Source organism: Pongo pygmaeus, chromosome 2, assembly GCF_028885625.2.
Source record: "Pongo pygmaeus isolate AG05252 chromosome 2, NHGRI_mPonPyg2-v2.0_pri, whole genome shotgun sequence".
In the NCBI taxonomy this organism is placed as follows: Eukaryota; Metazoa; Chordata; class Mammalia; order Primates; family Hominidae; genus Pongo; species Pongo pygmaeus.
The window spans coordinates 151,202,294-151,217,184 of record NC_085930.1 but is presented as its reverse complement, the minus strand read 5'-3'; the positions used below and the strand labels follow the sequence as shown (position 1 = coordinate 151,217,184).

The 14,891-nt window shown below is 35.5% G+C and overlaps 1 protein-coding gene across 6 annotated transcripts in view; it reads left to right on the top strand.

Moving 5' to 3' along the window:
* Positions 1 to 14,891, top strand: part of ATR (ATR serine/threonine kinase) — a 133,752-nt gene that overhangs the window by 45,773 nt on the left and 73,088 nt on the right. For all 6 annotated transcript variants that reach the window (XR_008501553.2, XM_054481294.2, XM_063662269.1 and 3 more), the window contains exons 22-24: positions 9,908 to 10,114; positions 11,269 to 11,382; positions 14,309 to 14,424. Coding sequence is in view for 5 of the 6 variants with exons in the window: in XM_054481294.2 (XP_054337269.1) it covers positions 9,908 to 10,114; positions 11,269 to 11,382; positions 14,309 to 14,424 (437 nt within the window). In the remaining variant the exon portion in view is untranslated. The remainder of the gene's footprint in view (positions 1 to 9,907; positions 10,115 to 11,268; positions 11,383 to 14,308; positions 14,425 to 14,891) is intronic.

The window sequence follows — 14,891 nt, the reverse complement described above, 5'->3', positions numbered from 1 at the left end:
TTTTCTGGTTTAGGTTATTTCCAAGGAGATGGCACAGTCATCATCTAACATAAGGAAACTTCACCTCGATCGTCACTTCCTAGATATAAATAACTAAATCTGAGAATTCAAGAAGATTTCTTACAGTCTTAAGGAAAGCTGCAGCTGCCCCACTTTGCCTCCTGGATCGCAAAAGATAAATCATATCTGGCAACTTCCTTACAGGATTCCTTCAATGTAAAGCCCCGATGCTAATAGATTACCTAGACAGAATAAGAAGGGAAGTGTACTTGCAGGAGTCTTGAGTACTCTGATTAAGATATAATAGCTGTATATTATTATGGGATTTTTTTAAAGTAAGTATTTAATGTAGTTTAGCATCTATAACTGGATAAATTTATGGCAGGCTGGTAAGAAAAAACTAAAGGCAAGGAAGATTGGAAGATCCATGGGGAGGTAAGAAAAGAATAAAGATCCAGAAACACATGTCTTCCTAACCATACTCCAGCAGGCACTGGCCCAAAACACCTGGGAATAAAGAGAGAAGAAAATGGGTTTTTTCCCAACTGTGGCAAGAAGATAGCATTAAAGTTGAGTACAATTGAATTAAGACTTCGAATAGTACTGTCCAAAGGACCTTTCTGTGAGGATGAAAATATTCTATATCTGTACTCTTCAGCAGTAGCCACTAGCCACATGTGGCTCTCTTGAGCACTTGAAATATATGCTCAAACATTATGTTCTGAGGAACAGAATTTTAAATTCTATTTAATTTTGCTAATTTAAATTTATTTACTTATTTACTTTTAGAGGCAGGGTCTCTCCAGTACAGGGGTATGATGATAGCTCCCTGCAGCCTCAAACTCCTGGGCTCAAGCAATTCTCCCACTTCAGCCTCCTGAGTAGCTAAGATTACAGGTGTGTGCCACCATGCTCACCTAATTTTTTTTTTTAAGAGATGGGGTCTTGCTATGTTGCCCAGGCTGGTCTTGAACTCCTGGCCTCATGCAATCCTCTTGCCTGGGCCTCCCAAAGTACTGGTATTACAGGTGTGAGCCACTCTACCTGGCCTAATTTAAATTTAAATAGCCACATGTGGATAGTAGCTATTGTATTGGACAGTGCAGCTCTACAAGTTGGTTGAACCTACAGGAATACCACCAGAGCATGAAACTGGCATAAGATAAGAGGATTAGAGGCCAGAGTCTTTGTAGTCAGTACTCTTAGAGTCCATGAGACAACAGATGCAAAAGATTCTGTTTTAGAATTTAAAATTGTAGCCACAGGGAGAGGAAAAGATACTTTAAGAGTGGATTGAAAGGAGGTTTTTATTTAAAAATACACCTAAAGTTGTGGTAGGAGTGGCTAAACAAATGATTGGGTGTAATGTAGCAACAAAGCAAATTCCAAGAGGTGGTGATAGGAAAGTTAATAAGATGATGGCTGATATAGCATTAGATACTTAACTATTTTTATGGAATGACCCTGCAAAAGCCCTGTACTGATGGGTAGTCCCAGACGGTCATTGACATTGAAGAGGTGACACCTTCTACTTATTTTTAAGGAGGAATATATATTTTTGAAGGAATAGAAGACTTCTAAGCTCAGTGGATGGCAGAAAATGATTTCTATGTAGAAAAGTCAGACTAGAGATCAAATTAAGAAACCATATAATTGGTTTCTGAAGATTGATACTAGTCAGGAATCCGTTTGATAAAATCCCAAAAAGATAACTTTGTAAGAAGCCAAAATAAAGTTTTATGGCAATGCAGAATTCTAATAAAATGACATTTACTAACATTTACACATAAGAGAAGAGGCTATTGAAAATAAAACTGGGAGGTGGAGCCAAGATGGCCAAATAGGAACAGCTCCAGTCTACGGCTCCCGGTGTGAGTGACGCAGAAGATGGGTGATTTCTGCATTTCCAACTGAGGTACCAGGTTCATCTCACTGGGGAGTGTCAGACAGTGGGTGCAGGACAGTGGGTGCAGCCCACCGAGCATGAGCTGAAGCAGGGCGCTTCTCAAAAGAAGACATTTATGCAGCCAAAAAACACATGAAAAAATGCTCATCATCACTGGCCATCAGAGAAATGCAAATCAAAACCACAATGAGATACCATCTCACACTAGTTAGAATGGCGATCATTAAAAAGTCAGGAAACAACAGGTGCTGGAGAGGATGTAGAGAAATAGGAACACTTTTACACTGTTGGTGGGACTGTAAACTAGTTCAACCATTGTGGAAGTCAGTGTGGTGATTCCTCAGGGATCTAGAACTAGAAATACCATTTGACCCAGCCATCCCATTACTGGGCATATACCCAGAGGATTGTAAAACATGCTGCTATAAAGACCCATGCACACGTATGTTTATTGTGGCACTATTCACAATAGCAAAGACTTGGAACCAACCCAAATGTCCAACAATGATAGACTGGATTAAGAAATTGTGGCACATATACACCATGGAATACTATGCAGCCATAAAAAATGATGAGTTCATGTCCTTTGTAGGGCCATGGATGAAGCTGGAAACCATCATTCTCAGCAAACTATTTTAAGGACAAAAAACCAAACACCGCATGTTCTCACTCATAGGTGGGAATTGAACAATGAGAACACATGGACACAGGAAGGGGAACATCACACACTGGGGCCTGTTGTGGGGTGAGGGGCTGGGGGAGGGATAGCATTAGCAGACATACCTAATGTTAAATGACGAGTTAATGGGTGCAGCACACCAACATGGCACATGTATACATATGTAACAAACCTGCACGCAGTGCACATGTACCCTAAAACTTAAAGTATAATAAAAAGAAAAGAAAAGAAAACTGCTAGAGACTTTCAGGTTGTCTTAAGATAATGGTGGATGCCTACATCTGAATTTCTGTGTAGCCCCTGAAACATCATAAAGAGTGTCAAGGAGAGCAATTGAAACCACACATAATTTACACCTTCAACAGAACTATGAGACAGAATATTATGAACTTCAAATTACTTGTAACTAACAGAGATATCTGTGGAGCTCATATCTTAACCTTGTATGGTGTTGAGAGCACATACGTTCTGATGAGACTGTATGAAAAAAGAAGAAAATGAAGAATAGGAACTAAGAATTGATGGAGCAAAGAGAAAATCACCAACAGAAAGAGAGTCACACTCTTAAGTGCAACATTACTGAAAATAAGTCCGGGTTGTGGTATATCAGACTACTGGCTACAGGGAAGGTACTTGAAAGTATGCCCAACGTTTGTAGTCTCTGAAAGTAAGTTTCTTGGGAGTAGTAACAGAAGAGGAGAGGAGAGGCACTCTTCAGAGACTAAGGCATAAACAGAAAGAAGAAAGTAAGAGGGAGAATTTTAAGGGTCCTGCAGAAGTAAAAGAAATGTACAAAATCAGAGATGAACCAAATCCTCCCCCTGCTACCAGAAAAAGAAAAAAAAGCTATTTATGAAGAAAACTGCACTTCACTATGCTGACATGGATACTCATGAAAGAGAAATCCTGAAGCCACTACAGAATGCTTACTGCAGATAGCTGTTATAGAGGGTTTTCTAGTTTAGAAATTTCACAATATGTGTAGAAAAAATATATGTATGCAAAGTTCCTGTAAGACAAAAATAGAAAATGAAAATAAAGTCTGTGAATTGATGACAGTTCCTCCTCAAAACCAACCACAACATGGAAGAAGATTGAACTTTGCAGTATAACTTGAACTGAATATTTTAAACAATCATTTTCAGATATAAAAAAAGTTTAATGAAAAATTTAAAAAACAAGAGAAATAAAAACCAAGATGAAATGAGGGTGATTGAACTTAGGAAAGAAATTGAAATGAAGATTAAATTACAAGAACTACAGGGGAGAATATATTTGACTAAACATTTAGCAAGGGGCATTGAATAAAGGCATAAAAAACAGAAGAAAAATGAGATAAAGGAGTAAAAAAGATAAAGGAGTAAAAAGGAGTAAAAAGAAAAAGTAGTTGAAATGGAAGATTGGCAAAGATTTCACATGCAGATAATTGATGTCTCTGAAGAATAAAACCAAAGCAAGAGAACAGAATTAATATTTAAAATTATAATCCAAGAAAGCTTTCTGGAAATAAAAGACCTAATCTACATATTGAAAAGACTTGCTGTATCCTGGAGAAAACTGACCCAGGATAATTAACTCTGAGACATATCCTAGACTTTAATAATAAAAAATCTTCTAAGCTTCCTGGCCAAAAAATTTTTTTTCAAAAAATTTTTTTTCAAAAAATTACTTGCAAGGAGAAAAAAAAGTAGGTTGGTATCAGACTTCTCAGTAGGAATGTACAGAGTGGGCCTAGAAAATAGCAGCATTTTTTAAAAATGTCAAAAAATGTCATAAAGTATGAGTCAAGAAAGAGTCAAGCTGTCCGTAGAGTATCATGTATGAAAACATGGTTTTAAACCTACAAGAATTGAAGTAATATGGTTTTCACAAGTGATCCCTTCCTAAGAGATGTATTAGAGGATGAGCTTCATTAAGTCAAGAGATGACTGGGCAGACTTTGGCAAAAGGTCTGATGGTTACTGTTTATGTATTTAACGAAATATATAAGACTAAAACAACAATGGGGCAAGGGTGGGATAATTATATGTAAATGTTATATTCTAATAAACTAGAAATAATGCAATTTTTTTAAATGAGAGAAGAGGGAGAGTAAGGAGTAAGTAAGATAAGCTCAGTAATTGTTGCATAGGCAATAACTGGGAGTCAAAATATACCATTTTACACCGGCAAACTAGTTATAGAAAGTCAAATAAGGAAAAGAGGGACTGTAGGTATTTCAAAAAATTACCTTAATTTTTATTTTACCTTTAAGGTAAATAATATTTCACCTTTAATTAATATTAAAGGTATTAATATATTGGATAGGCTGGGCGCGGTAGCTCACGCCTGTAATCTCAGCACTTTGGGAGGCCAAGGCAGGCAGATCACAAGGTCAGGAGTTCAAGACCAGCCTGACCAACATGGTGAAACGCCATCTCTACTAAAAATACAAAAATTAACCAGGCGTGATGGCGCACCTGTAATCCCAGCTGCTCAGGAGGCTGAAGCAGGAGAATCGCTTGAACCCGGGAGGCAGAGGTGGCAGTGAGCCGAGATTGCGCCACTGCACTCCAGCCTGGGTGACACAGTGAGACTCCGTCTCAAAAAAAAAAAAAAAAAAAAAAAAAAAATATATATATATATATATATATATAATAATTCCAGAACAAAAGTATAAACTTTCCTCCTTACCCAAATAAATGATTTTTTAAACACAAAACAGAATAGAGGAAAGAAAACACTAATTATAGTATACTGTATTATAATTATAATCCATTGTATTATAATAAAAAATCTGACAGAATTGTGGCCAAGCATCTCAGTCACGTTAATAAGTGTGAACAACCTTAAAATAAAAAAATTTACAAATTGGCTTACAAAGTAAGAAACAACTCTCTACCACATGCAAGATACATACCTAAAGTGATTCAGAAAGGCCAAAAATAAAGGGATAAGCAAAAATTATGCAGATAAGTGGAAAGTATAAGAAAGCAGGAATTCTCATTCTGCCACCAAACAAAATAGAACTGAAACTGAAAAGCATTAAATATGACCAAAATGGATACTTTTTAATGCTTAACGCCATAATTCATAAGGAAGATTTAACAGTTATGAATATGCTCCAAATAACACACCAGCCACCTTGATAAAGCCAAAATAAGAAGCTTAAGAAGATATATATAGAAACTCAATCGGAGGAGACTACCATGTTATTCTCAGTATAAAATAAGTTAGTAGATAAATACGTAGAAGATCTAAATAACATAATCAATAAAGTAGCTATTGTGAATATATGTCAGACATTACACCTTGATAATAGAAGCATACTTTATTCTAAAGAGCAGATAGAACATTCATAAAAATTGATTATTGTATTAGTTGGATCTTTGTGTTAGTTTGCTAGGGCTGCTATAACAAAGTACTACAAACTGAATGACTTTAAACAACAGAAACACAAATTTATTGTCTCACAGTTCCCATGGGCTAGAAGTTTGAGATCAAGGTGGTGGCGGGGTTGGTTCCTTTTGAGAACTTCTGGTGGTTTGCTGGCAATCTTTGGTATTCTTGAATAAACAAATCCATAGAGATAGAAAGTAGATTAATGGTTGCCTAGAGTTAGGAGGTTTGGGGGAAATGGGGAGTGATTGCTGATGGGTACAGATTCCTTTTGAGATGGTAAAAATGTTCTGAAATTAAATAGAAGTGATGGTTGCACTTGTGATATACTTCATTATACTAAAACTTGTGAATATACTAAAGACCATTCATTTGTACACCTTAAAAGAGTTAATTTTATAGTATGTGAAACAAATATTTTATTAAAACTATATAAGAAAAGATAGTACAGGAAGAAAATAATAAAAATAAAAGCAGAAATATAGAGAACAGAAAGCAGTAAAATTAATTAATGAGTAAAAATTGTAGCAAAAAACTAGCGCAATTGGTAAATGTCAAATATGTAAATAATAAACTGTTGAAACATAGAAGGTATTTAAAAATCACAAGAGACTACTTTGTACCCTTTTACACAAATAAATTTGTAAACATGTATACTTTTCCTGGAATATATAGTGTATCAAAATGAACTCTAGCTGAAATAGGAAGCTTAAAAGATTAGTTTCTGTAGGAGAGATAGAGAATATTATAAAAGAACTTCATCCATAGGAAAGCACCAGGCCCAGATAAGGGGATTTTTTATCAAATTTTCACAAACTAAATAGTCTCAATGGTGTTTAAATTGTCCTGGAGTATAGGAAATGAAAGAAAACTTCCATTTTTAAAAAAGTGGCAGTATATAACGGTGTTCAGTAGACCGAAAAAAGATAGCATGAAACAAAAAATTAAAGATTATCATATTAATATCAGTGTAAAAAATTATAAATGAAATATTATCAAACAAATCAATTTCACATTAAGAGAACACCCCATTCTGGGTGTAGTGGCTCATGCCTGTAATCCCAACACTTTGGGAGGCCAAGGCAGATGGATTGCTTGAGCCCAAGGGTTCGAGACCAGCCTGAGCAACATAGCAAGACCCCATCTCTACAAAAAATACAAAAATTAGCCAGGCATGGTGGCACATGCCTGAAGTCCAAGCTACTTGGAGGTTGAGGTGAGAGGATCACCTTGGCCTGGGGAGTTTGAGGCTGCAGTGAGCCAAGATCATGGCACTGCATTCCAGCCAGGGCAACAGAGCGGGACCCTGTCTCAAAACAAAAACAAAAACAAAAACAAATCCACAATACCCCATGACCAGTTGCATTTTATCCCAGTATTGCAAAGATGGTTAATACTTAGCAATCCAATATAATTCACTATGTTAATAGATCTAAAGAGAAAATCATGCTATTATTTCCATAGATGCTGAATAGACTTTGACACATTTCATCACCTACTTCAAATGAAAACACTCAAGAAAACAGAAATTGATGAATATTATCTTAATGTATAATATATGTGTACATATATGTATGCATGCTTATATATGTACATATGTATATACATACATATATACATACATACGTACATATATACACATACTTAATGGGAAACAAGAAACATTCCCACTGAAAGCAAGGTTTCCTATTATCTGCACTATTTAGCATTCACTTGGAGGTATTGGCTAAGGAATTTAGGGAAAAGAGCAATCAGACATAAGAGTTGGAAAAGATGTAAAACTATCTTTATTTACAGATGATATGCTAATCAGAGACATAAGAATTGGAAAAGATGTAAAATTATCTCCATTTCTTATGCTAATATACTTCAGAAATTATAGAGAATTACTGATAAAACTAACTCGACCACAGATGAATTCAGTAAAGTAGGGGATATAAAATTAACATAAAAATTAATAATTTTCATATGACAAGCAGTAACCAGGTAGAAATTTTTTTGGAATACCTCATTTACAATAGCAACAGGAAAACAATATAGTTGAGAATAAACTTAACAAGAAATGCATAAACCAACAAGAGGAAAATTTTTAAATGCTACTGAAAGACACAAAAGGGTAATAGAATTAACTAAATGGAAACCATCACTGTTTTAGTGTTTGCTTTGCTATAAAGGAATTATAGTAAATTACCCTGAGGCTGGGTAATGTATTAAAAAGACGAGGTTTATTTGGCTTATGGTTCTGCAACCTATATAAGAAGCATGGTGCCAGCATCTGCTTCTGGTGAGGGTTTCAGCAAGCCTGAGCCTTTACTCATAGCGGAAGGGGAAGGGGAGTTGGCATATCACATGGTGAGAGAGGGAGCAAGAAAGCAATGGGAGGAGTGCCACACTCTCAAATAACCAGTTCTCACTTGAACTAATGGAGTCCAGCTCATACCTGAACTAACAGAGAAAGAACTCACTTATTATCACAGGGATGGCACCAAGCCATTCATGAGGGATCCACCCGCGTGACTCAAACACCTGCCACCAGGTCTCACCTCCAACACTGGGGATCACATTTCAATATGAGATTTGGAGGGGACAGATACCTAAGCTATATCAATCCCTTATTATTGGGTAGGTTGATGTTATAACGATTTCAATTCTCCTTAGGTTAATTAATCTAATGCAACCCCAATGAAAATGTCGCCAAAGTTTTTTTTTTTTTTTAACTGTAGGAGGTTTATAATAATGCTCATATGGAAAAATAAAACATGTAAAAAATAGCTAGTAAACTCCCCCTGTAAAAAAAAAGGTTATGAGAATATAGTAGCCCAACCAAACATTAATATACTTTGTAGCCACTGCAGTTATAACAAAGAGGTAACTAGTATATGAATAACCAGACCAGTGGGAAACAATAGGAGGTCTAGAAATAGACCCAAGTACATATGGACATTTAGTATATGATAAAAAGTGACACTTCTTATCTGAGTTTTACTTTTAACTGATTACCAGGGTGTGTATGTGTGGGGGTGGGGGGCGGTCTTTACAGCTGAATTAACCTGTAATGTTATTTAAGAAATCAGCTATTGAAGATTCTGGATAAGATTAAATGTCTTTTCGTTTTTCTTTTGAAATGTATTACTGTAATTTGTATTACTCATTACAGTTCTAACATGGAGTTTGAGATGCTCCTATGCACTTGACTTTTGCTAGAAAGAAAATAATATAAATGAAGTAGCTTTAAAGTGATCACACAAGTGCAATGTCTAAATCTTCACTGGCTTGAGAATTGTTTCTTCTTACTTAACATTTTATTCATTACAGCATCCTGAAGAGACAGCTGAAAGAAGACTATTTGAATTAACATATTTATCATTAGGCTACCTCTTTCTTCCTCCCTCTTTTTTTCCATCCTCACAGAACCCTTTTTTATATCTTTTTTCCTTCTTTACTAGTTTTTATACACTTTTCAAACTTCTTGTTTTAACTAATAGTTGTTCCTCCTTCAGTTATCTACTGAAATATCTGTCCACTGTCCTTTAAAAGTTACTGTTTTTTTTCTTATTCATTGCTTCTTTGCTGTACAAGTATATTTGTTATTGTATATATCATATGATATTTTAGTTATTTGTCTGTTTTCCTCTTAGACTGTGAACTTGTTAAGACTTGTTTTACTGATTTTTTGTATATTGATATAATGCACAGTGACTGCTTGTTTAATAGATTAATGATCAAAGACTGTCAGACATTTAATGATTCTAATTGTACAGGACATATTGTGAACTATATTATGTGAACTCATCGAAAGCTAGCTGAAAAAATTGTAGATACAGAAATTTAATTTTGTCAATATTTATGTTAGATATTCCTTAATATTTTTAAGCTTCCTAGCTCAGGAAAACATACTAGTTTGTAGAAATTACGTATAAATTTTCTTTCTACTTTTATTTTAGGAAAAACTGATAAAGTATGCAACAGACAGTGAAACAGTAGAACCTATTATCTCACAGTTGGTGACAGTGCTTTTGAAAGGTTGCCAAGATGCAAACTCTCAAGCTCGGTTGCTCTGTGGGGAATGTTTAGGGGAATTGGGGGCGATAGATCCAGGTCGATTAGATTTCTCAACAACTGAAACTCAAGGAAAAGATTTTACATTTGTGGTAAGTAGTGGAAATTTGGAATGACAAAAGAGTTCTCTGTCCTATTGAGGTTTATATATTCCATTTACAAAGAACTATTCAGGTTATTCTTAATAAAAGCTTCACCTAGAACCAGACAATTAGTTAACTTCTGAGTTTATTTCTTTTACTATTGTAGAAACCTTTAGCCAAAAGCAATAAAGTTTGAACCCCATCTAGGGTGTTATATTCTTGTAAATAAAGCTTCCTAATATAATAATGACAATACTTAAAGCCTAATCAATTATTTAAATATTACTTTTTAAACATTATTGCTAGCGTTTCCATGGAAAACTAGTTTCCAGGATATTACACTAGTAATGTTTTGTAGTCAAATGAGTTTGGGAAATCCATATAGAATAAAATTAAATGTGACTTTTAAAAAACAAATGTGACTTTTAATGTATCTATGTGCATTGTGAATCTCTAAGACTATATCTTCAAGAGTTATAATATATGGGTATATTAAAATTATTTCTTAGAGTTTCTCAAATGACTCTTGGGCTCTACAGAATGCAATGTAGGAGATGCTATGTATACATTTTGTGTTTTTTTTTGGACGGAGTCTTGCTCTGTCACCCAGGCTGGAGTGCAGTGGCGCAATCTCGGCTTACTGCAACCTCTGCCTCCTGGATTCAAGCGATTGTCCTGCCTCAGCCTCCCGAGTAGCTGGGATTACAGGCGTGCACCACCACGCCTGGCTAATTTTTGTATTTTTAGTAGAGATGGGCTTTCACCATATTGGCCAGTCTGGTCTTGAACTCCTGACCTCATGATCCGCCCTCCTTGGCCTCCCAGAATGCTGGAATTACAGCCATAAGCCACCATGCCTGGCCTACATTTTGCTTTATAAGGGTTAAAAAACAAACAATGCAAATTGTCAGAGATATGCAAAAGTTGAATAATTTTTTGTACACCTTAGAAATAGCCTAAAAAGCTTTACATTTTGGCTTTTTAGCTACAGATTATATTGTAGTCTTGATACCAAACTTAGTTTGAACCTCACTGTCTTTTCCTTTGTCTAAGTTAAATTCACTTAGGCAGTTAAGTTAAATTCACCATGGAAGAAGCAGTACACCTAAGAAAATTTATAGCAGTTATCCTGGAATTTTCTTTTTTTTTTTTTTCTAACTGAGACTGGAGTAGAAGATTCAAGCTTTGCCTATGGATTATTGATGGAGCTAACAAGAGCTTACCTTGCATATGCTGATAATAGCCGAGCTCAAGATTCAGCTGCCTATGCCATTCAGGTAAGAGTGGATATAGTCATTACTGGCTTTAAATTGTTTAATTCAAATAAGAACGTTGTAAATTCTATACTTGTGACACTCCTTTTTGTTTTAATTCTCACTTTTATCAAAGTTGTACAAGTTCATGATAAACATTTTAGAGTACAGAAGCATACCTCTTAACTGATTATTATAGGTATAGTTACTTTCAAAATTTTTGTATGTATATACAAATATGTACTACTGCCTCAGCTTTGTGACTTAAGTGAGTTACTAAATCATTCTAGGCATTGAAATAGATGTCCTAAGGATGTTCACAGCTCTAAAACTATAAAATTCTGTTTATTTTTCTATGTACAAGCATAACTCAGAGATAGTATGGGTTCAGTTCCAGACCAGCACAATAAAGCAAGTATCTCTATAAAGCGAGTTACATGAATTCTTCAGTTTCCCAGTGCATATTAACGTTATGTTTACACTATACTATAGTCTGTCAGGTGTGCAATAGCATTATGTCTAAAAACCAATGTACATGCCTTTATTTAAAAAATACTTTGTTGCTAAAAAATGCTAACCATCATCTGAGCCTTCACAAGTCATAATGGTTTTGCTGGTGGAAGATTTTGCCTCAATGTTGATGGTGCTGATTAATTACGGTGGTGGTTGCTGAAGGTTGAGATGGCTGTGGCAATTTCTTAAAAAAACCAGACAATGAAGTTTGCCACATCAATTGCCTTTCATGAAAGGTTTCTCTGTAGCCTGTGATGCTGTTTGATACCATTTTCCCCACAGTAGAACTTCTTTCAAAATTTGAATGAGTCCTCTCAAACCTTGCCACTGCTTAATCAACTAAGTTTATGTAATGTTCTAAATCCTTTGTTGTCACTTGAACAGTGTTCACAGCATTTTGAGTGGAACCATAGTAGATTCCATCTCCAGAAACCACTTTCTTTGCTTATACAAAGCAACTCCTCATCCATTCAGGTTTTATCATGAGAAGGCAGTAATTCAGTCCTATCTTCAGGCTCCACTTCTAACTCTAGTTTTCTTGCCGTTTTTATCACATCTATAGTTACTTCCTCCACTGAAATTTTGAGCCTCTCAAAGTTATCCAGGAGGGGTTGGAATCAACTTTCAAATTCCTGTTAATGTTGATAGATATTTTGACTTCTCATGAATCATGAACGTTCTTAATGACATCTAGAATAGTGAATTCTTTCTAGAAGGTTTTCAGTTTACTCTGTCCAGATCCATCAGAGGAATTACTATCTGTGGCTGCTATAACCTTACAAATGTATTTCTTAAGTAATAAAACTTGAAAGTCAAAATTACCCCTTGATACACGGGCTGCAATGTGTTAGCAGGCACGAAAACAACATTAATATCCTTGTATAGCTCCATCAGAGCTCCCAGGTGACAGGTACGTTGTCAATGAGCAGTAATATTTGGAAAGGAATCTTTTATTGTGACCAGTAGGTCTCAACAGTGAGCTTAAACTATTCGATAAACCATGCTGTAAACAGATGTGTTGTCATTCAGACTTTGTTGCTGCATTTATAGAGCACAGGCAGAGTATATTTCACATAATTTTTTATTTTTTAATTTTTTTTACTTTTATTGTTCTAATTTTCAATTTTTATGGGTATATAGTAGATGCATATATTTAGATTTAACCTAATTCCTAACAGCCCTAGGATGTATGGAATCGTCAATGAGCATTGGCTTCAATTTAAAGTCACCAGTTGCATTACCCCCTAACAAGAGAGTTATTAACCTGTCCTTTGAAGCTTTGAAGCCAGGCATTGACTTCTCCTCTCTAGCTGTGAAAGTCTTGGATAGCATCTTCTTCCAACAGAATAGAATGATTTTAGCTAGATCTTCTGGATAACTTGCTGCAGCTTCTCTATCAATAGTTGCTTCTTCACCTTGCACTTTTATGTTATAGAGACAGCTTCTTTTCCTTAAACCTCATGAAGCAACCTCTGTTTGCTTCAAACTTTTTGGTTTTTTTTTTGTTTTTTAAGAAGTGCCCCCTGAGTTGTATCACTTCAAACTTTTTTTCTGCAGCTTATTCTCCTCTCTCAGATTTCATCGAATTGAGAAAACTAGGGCTTTTCTTTGGATTAGGCTTTGGCTTAAGGGAATGTTTTGGCTAGTTTGATCTTTTATCCAGACCACTAAAACTTTCTCTATATCAGCAATAAGACTGTTTCTCTTTCTTATATTTGATGTATTCATTGGAGTAACACTTTTAATTTCCTTCAAGAACTTTTTCTTTGCATTTATACTTGGCTGTTTGGTGCAAGACACCTAGCTTTTGGCTTGTCTAGGTTTTTGACATGCCTTCTTCACTAAGCTTAGTCATTTCTAGCTTTTGATTTAAAGTGAGAGACGTGCGATTCCTCCTTTCATACGTATACTTAGAGGCCACTGTAGGGTTATTAATTGGCCTAATTTCAATATTCTTAGGTCTTTGGAAATATGAAGTCCCAAAGAGAGTGAGGGGGATGGAACGGCTGGTCAGAACACATACCACATTTATCGATTAGGTTCACTGTCTTATATGGGCACAGTTTGTGGAGCCCCAAAGCAATTACAACAGTAACATCAAAGATCACTGATCATATATCACTATAACAGATATGGTAATAATGAAAAAGTTTGAAATATTTTGAGAATTACCGAAATGCGACATAGAGACATGAAGTGAGTATTTGTTGTTGGAAAAATGGCACTGATAGATTTACTGCATGCATAGTGGCCACAAACCTTCTATTTCTAAAAAAACAAACACAAAAAAAATAGCATCTGTGAAGCACAAATAAAGCGAAGTGCAATAAAATGAGTTATGGCTGTATTTTTATAACTAAAATATGTAGAACATTGACGAATATATAGCATTATCTGCTTCACTGTGGACTTACAAATGTAAAATATGTATTTGTAGGAGTTGCTTTCTATTTATGACTGTAGAGAGATGGAGACCAACAGCCCAGGTCACCAATTGTGGAGGAGGTTTCCTGAGCATGTTCGGGAAATACTAGAACCTCATCTAAATACCAGGTATGTAGGCTTATTTAATGTATTTTCATAAAATTGTTTTTAATTATATAAAAATTAATGTAATTTTTTTGGCCGGGCGCAGTGGCTCACGCCTGTAATCCCAGCACTTTGGGAGGCTGAGGCAGGCGGATCATCAGGTCCGGAGTTTGAGATCAGTCTGACCAACATGGTGAAATCCCATCTCTACTAAAAATACAAAAATTAGCCGGGTGTGGTGGCGCACACCTGTAATCCCAGCTACTTGAGAGGCTGGGGCAGGAGATCACTTGAACCCAGGAGGCAGAGGTTGCAGTGAGCCGAGATCGTGCCATTGCACTCCAGCCTGGGTGACAGAGCGAGACTTTGTCTCGGAAAAAAAAAAAAAAAAATTAATGCGATTTTTGATATAGTTTTTTAACATTAAAAGTGTTTTAATATCTCCTTATGTATATTTTTCACTATGATTTATGCTTATAATTTGTCTAGAT